The 6,025-nt window shown below is 33.6% G+C and overlaps 1 protein-coding gene across 1 annotated transcript; it reads left to right on the forward strand.

Annotated features, from left to right (window-relative positions):
• Positions 1-1,278: 1,278 nt before the first annotated feature.
• Positions 1,279-5,093, forward strand: LOC115930019 (meiosis expressed gene 1 protein homolog). The gene is made up of 3 exons (XM_031000341.1): positions 1,279-1,432; positions 2,727-2,896; positions 3,732-5,093. Exons 2-3 carry the CDS (start codon positions 2,759-2,761, stop codon positions 3,858-3,860), a joined length of 267 nt encoding a protein of 88 aa, XP_030856201.1. The 5' UTR covers positions 1,279-1,432; positions 2,727-2,758; the 3' UTR covers positions 3,861-5,093.
• Positions 5,094-6,025: the final 932 nt, after the last annotated feature.

Genomic DNA, 6,025 nt, shown 5'->3' on the forward strand with positions numbered 1-6,025 from the left:
TAAAATTACTCTCATGTTACGGGAAAAAATATTATATATATATATATATATATATATATATATATATATATATATATATATATATATATATATAGAAGAAGAAGGTCAAGTTGTGTTGCTGATGCCGATGCTGAGGTATAGGGTCGAATTCAGGGGCGGTATTCTGAACATTGTTGTAAGTTTTGTGTTATCTTTTGTTGTATCTTCCAGAGATAACACAGCGCTAATATTGTTGTAAGTTGGTATTCTGAACATTGTTTTATCCCTGTGTTATCTCTTGAAGGACCGCCTCTATCTTATCTTTGACCATTGATGACACGCCCATTTTTATGGACCCTACCAATCAAAGATACAACAATATTAGAGATAACACAGGGTTCAGAATACCGCCCCAGGATTCCAATAAAATGACCTGTACCCGTGGCTCCCAGGGTAATGCTATAATCCCGATTTTAAGACCCTAGATAAAATAACTTATTACTGCCGATCCTACGATAAAGAAGTAACCATAATAATAATATCAGTGAATGATGATTAAGAAGAGGATGATTAATGATAATGATGATGATGATGATGATGATGATAATCATGAATAATGATAATAATAACGATGAAAATAATAACTAATAATAATAAGAAGATTAATTTAATGATAATAACAATGATAATAATAATCATACATTAACAGCAACAATTAACACTACTACTACTATAATAGTAAAGGGCCAGTATATAGGTTTTGATAATAATGACGATGCTGATGATGATGATAACTAATATATTAGAAAACAGAAGAATTTTTTTCTCATTCGGCATGTCTATACATTTAAATTATCTAGGCTAATTACATTATAGGTATATGATTTAATGTAGATGCTTGTCTAGTCGATCATGATGCAAGCAGGGAGTAGGGATGGAAATTCTAATCCAACATAGTTATTATTCACAATTCATTTAAAAGAAATTAGCTCAACGCTCATATCTTTTCTTGAGAGTTTGCAAGAATCTTCAGTCAATTGAAGGAGGCAGACTTAGTCAGAAGAAGAAGCGTCTGTCTAGACTTTTGATTTGAAAAGAAATCATAATAATAATATTGTGTTGTCATAGGTCTTTCTGACTAGACTCACTCACGTACGTTTTATCCAATCATTCTACGTATCGTGAATCATGAATTATAAAAACCTCTGGCATAAAGCCTATCTTCATCACATTGTCTCGTAAATATCGAGATTTCAGATGCGAGACTATACCCAGGGATCGAGAAAGGCCATGTAAACACGTCACACTGCTAAGCAACACACAACAACAATATCCGCATTCATTCATTCATGCACATCTGATTTCACACTGCTCTGGACATTCTCTTTGTAAACTCGTCTAAATCAAGTTGTAATACCGGGTCGAGAGTCTTGTGTTTTTCTTTCTTCAAAATGTAAGTTATTTGCACTGCTTTCTGCGTTGTCTACCTTATGTATTAGACCTAAATGTGTGTTGAAAAGCGAGATCTAGCTTTTTGTTGCTGTTCTGACTGCATGCATTCAATTCAATGATCATGCTTTTTTGCAGCCATGCAATACCGTATGCATGGGATTGGGAATAGCATGCCCCTTGATGGCCATGCATGTGAGTGAGTGAGAAAGTGTGCAGCTGGACGGAGCTCACAAGCCATTTTTTGACTAGACTAAGCATTGATATTAAAAAAAGTAGACTTCTTCTTCTTGGTTGGTTAATTGGTCCTCCAAAAATACTTGTCTGACTCTGAGTTTTAACTGGAGGTGCGGATACTATGGCGGGATAGGGTGTAAAAAAACTTTGTTAGACCTAGATCTAGATCTAGTCTAGATCTATTTGTAATTTGTAGATTGGGGGGGGGGGGGGGCATCAGGGGAGTTTTTAATTTGACAGGATCAGTGTGGACGATAGTCTCCGGTTTAAGCTGGTTCCAATCACGCACTGTTCTCATAAAGAAGGAGTTCACGAATGTGTCCGTTCTTGAGTGGGTCTGTTGGAATTGCCTGTAGCGTTACTGTTAGTGTTACTTAGTCTTTAGTGTTGGTATTAATTTATATGCCCTCTTCTATCTCTAGTTGTTTTAGGTTGGGAATAGCATGCCCCACATCTAGATAGACTAGATGATAGATCTCTAGTCTAGATGACTTTTTGCAGATTAAACAAAACGGCTTAATTTTCAGAATTGAAGAACTGAGCAGAGACCTTGCTGACATGGTCATGCCATGGTTGAGCGAGAGTGAGACTGAGACATGCTAAGAAATGCTAGCCTAAACATATGCCCCTAGTATTATAGTGACCGTACTCTTTATCTTTCACGTCAAAAATCCTGAACTGTCTAGTCTAGATATGCATAAATATGAAGGTGCAGACATGGGCCTTGGAACCTTTGATTTTGCAATGTCAAAATAACACTGCTGCCTTTTCTTGTGAAAATGACGTTGTTCTTGCTTGAATCTGACGAGAATTTTGGCAGAATAACTCTTGACTTAATAGAATAGGCACAGGAAAAATTGAAGCACAAGACCAGACTCGAGACGAAAATTCATGGCCCACAAAATAAATAAGTCAAATATTAGCCTTAATTTAGGTTTAAAAATATAGATTTTAGGCCTCCAAATCATACCATTCAGTAAACCTTGTCTTGCCTTGTACTTAAATAATAATAATATATATATATCTCTCTCTCTCTCTCTCTCATGCCCTTCATCTCACAGATTACTGCTCCTTGCCTAAGAACCATCTAAACATGGCTGTTGCCGTAGCACAAGAACCCAAGGGAATGACCAGGCCTAAACGCTGGTCAGAGGAAGTAGAAGAGAACTACAGATTCCAGCTGGCTGGATACAGAGATGCTGTTGAATATACTTCTATTAAAAAAGATGAGGTGAGTTGAAGCCAAGGATCTACCAAATATAATCTTGATATTCTTTTTTTTTTCCTGTATTCAATTCAAAATGGTTTATTTAATAATATATTATACAGCCAGATGCTGAATTACAAATCAGATCACTGAGTGAACATATAAGTTAAAAATAATGCATTACTTAATTTAAAAAAGCTTGAATAAATAAGAAAGACAATGAAAAAGAATTCAAGAAAAGATATGAATAGCTAAGAAAGAAGATAGGCCTGAGAGAAAAAAAGATGATGAAAAGGGAAGAAAAAGACACTCGCCTCTGATCCTGCATCTTACAACATACTTTTGAGTATATTTGACTTAAATCTAAATAAGCTTGAATTCATTAATCATAAAAACTGCTGTTTGCAGGTTGGTGAATAGGCCAAGAGAAGGAAAGCCATGAAATCTTAAAATCTCTTTCATTTTGAAAAGAATCTGTGCTCAAGCAAATTCAACTTAAATGGATCTCAAAGATAGTGAGTACAAAATTAAAGTGGACTGAATTCAGGAAGTACATAATTTTAGTCAAGTGATTTACTGTTAACACTCTAAAACTGTACTGCAGTTTTTATGTACTGTACATGTGGTTAAAAAATACATGAATAAAAAGTACATTTCTTTAGGTAACACAGCACAAGTACTGGTATGATAAATTTTATTCATGAGGCTGTCCACTGTTGTGTGTTTTTTTCAAAAACTTTTGGAGTATTGAGAATTGAGAATACTTTTCTCGATATTTAAGTTGTGGGAGTGTTGGAATAATTTAATCAAAGAATAATTGTAGCATCAATTGTTACATTTTTTCATCTATTAATTACAGCCCAACCGATGGCCCGAGACAGGTTATGTGAAGAAGCTGCAGAGGAAAGATGGTCTCTACTACTACTACAATAGGAGCAGGGAATGTGAAGATAAAGACGTACACAGGACCAAGATGTACACGTATTAGATATTTATTTAAGCTTGTATAGATTTCCATTTAGTTCATTTTCTGATTAAATGCATTTTTTATTGGGAGAATGACGAGAAGAGAATATATTACTTGTTACAAACTTTTTTTTCCTTTACGATACTCCTAATTTGTGTTTCATGTTAAAGTAACTACTAAACTTTAGGATCTGTTAATTATATTTATTGTTATGGTCCTTTTAAAGTCTGTTTCTGCTTGTATTATGTACTGTATTTCTTATAGTTTTACATTTTTCTTTTCTTGTAAAAAATTTGTTCATTCCATTTAAATTAATAATTTCCTGTGTTTTTTCCCCCCTTAAAGTTCATGTTTTTTTGTTATTGAGTGTCAACACATGTATGTTTTTCTATTGACTGCTGTTCATCAGATCACAAGTCACACATAGGTTTGCATCATCTCTATTGATCTTGCCACTGAAATATGATTAGTGATATATGAGATATGTTTTCAATACCAATGAAAAACATGGCCTTTGTAAATAGAAAATTACTCCCATCCCTTAAATGTTGTAAATAATAGAATTGTTATAAATAGATAATGAAGGGAGTCGTATGGAAGTATGAAAATACCGTGTTCAATTAGGACAAATTTGTATGTGTAGATGAAGTGTTTGTTGTAAGTCATTGTTGGAAGTACATGTTATTTACTTCACTCTGATTTATTTATACCAAAGTGTTTTGATATCTAGCTGGTACTAGAAATTGTCATTGTAATTTGGTATGAACCTAGAGGTCAACCAATGCCCTGGAGAAATTTGTATACACTATTAGTGCAAGAAGCCTTTGTCATTCTCCTTTTCCCAGAAGAAAAGAGTGGATCTGGTAGGTTTTTTAAATAATTTGTTGGAGTCTTCAATTTACCAAGTGTAGTGGATTTGGCACATTTTTGAAAATGTATTTTGGAAGAGAGGTTTGATTTCTAATGTCATGAGTTTTGATATGGAGACATTTTATCTATATACACAATTGACATAATATAAATTGTGCATTGTAACCCATCATATCATGCTTCTTACCTCTATCTGAATAAGAAATGTTGAATAATCTGTTGTAACTAGGGCACTGGGGTTAAGTAAAATTTGCCTCTAGGAGTCTAGGGTTACATTTCAGGATTATTAGCATACTAATGTATCCTCAAATATTTTGTTTATAATATGTATGAGGCTCCTGCTATGGCCACATAAAAAAAATAAAAGCACAAGTTGAAAACTGAGAAGCTGTTTAACATTTGTAAGTTTTTTAAAGTGAAGTGAGCTGCATTCTCTGAAGAGTGTTTTTCATCAATGATTCTTAACATTTCAGGTCCCACAAAATGACCCCCCCCCCCTCCCAATCTACCATGCAATTTGTAGGCAGTACATTTATACCCCTCTATCCTAATGCAACAGTACAACACAATATATATTTGAATGTGGGTTTGTTCATATTGTCTATTCAATACCTCCCAGAAAATTCTGAAATGACCCCCAACAAAGTCATGACCTATGGGTTAAGAACCATTGATGTACTTAAAAATGTGATTTGATGCCATAATAGTGCTACAAAGCAGTTAAATTGCATTACTGTATTACAGCTTAGCTATAAATCATACAACGTAAATGCAGAAGTACATTCATCATGTATTTATTGAATTCATACATCAAATCGTACATATAATGCCTTCCTGTATTAGCATATCAAATATAATCATTTACAAAATAATCAAAATACCCTGTGATATACAAACTACATGTATACTTGTATATCGGTGGTTAATTTCTATGCTAGACAATTGCATTCTATTGAAACATTACAAGATGAAAACAGATACAATGCATAAATAACATTAGATGTGAGGTGCTATACAGGTACTTGTTCACTGGTCAAGGCAGTATTCCAAGTACTTGAAATTCTACTTTGCAAATCACAAGCCCTAAAAAGTAAATTAAAAATTATTTGTTAATATTCAACATGAAATTATATTCTGGCACTAAAAAAATATCCCCATAAGCTCACAGCAAGTATAGGTCATCAACAAATATATAATATTTTCACAAAATATTGTTTTACAAGAATAACTTCTAATAAACCATGTCTTTCAAACAACTCTGTTCAAGAATGGCCATATGAGGTAAGGATAATATACATTGTATAGCTACTGCCCTT

This window comes from Strongylocentrotus purpuratus, unplaced genomic scaffold (genome assembly GCF_000002235.5).
Source record: "Strongylocentrotus purpuratus isolate Spur 01 unplaced genomic scaffold, Spur_5.0 spur5_scaffold_6, whole genome shotgun sequence".
Classification (NCBI taxonomy): domain Eukaryota; kingdom Metazoa; phylum Echinodermata; class Echinoidea; order Camarodonta; family Strongylocentrotidae; genus Strongylocentrotus; species Strongylocentrotus purpuratus.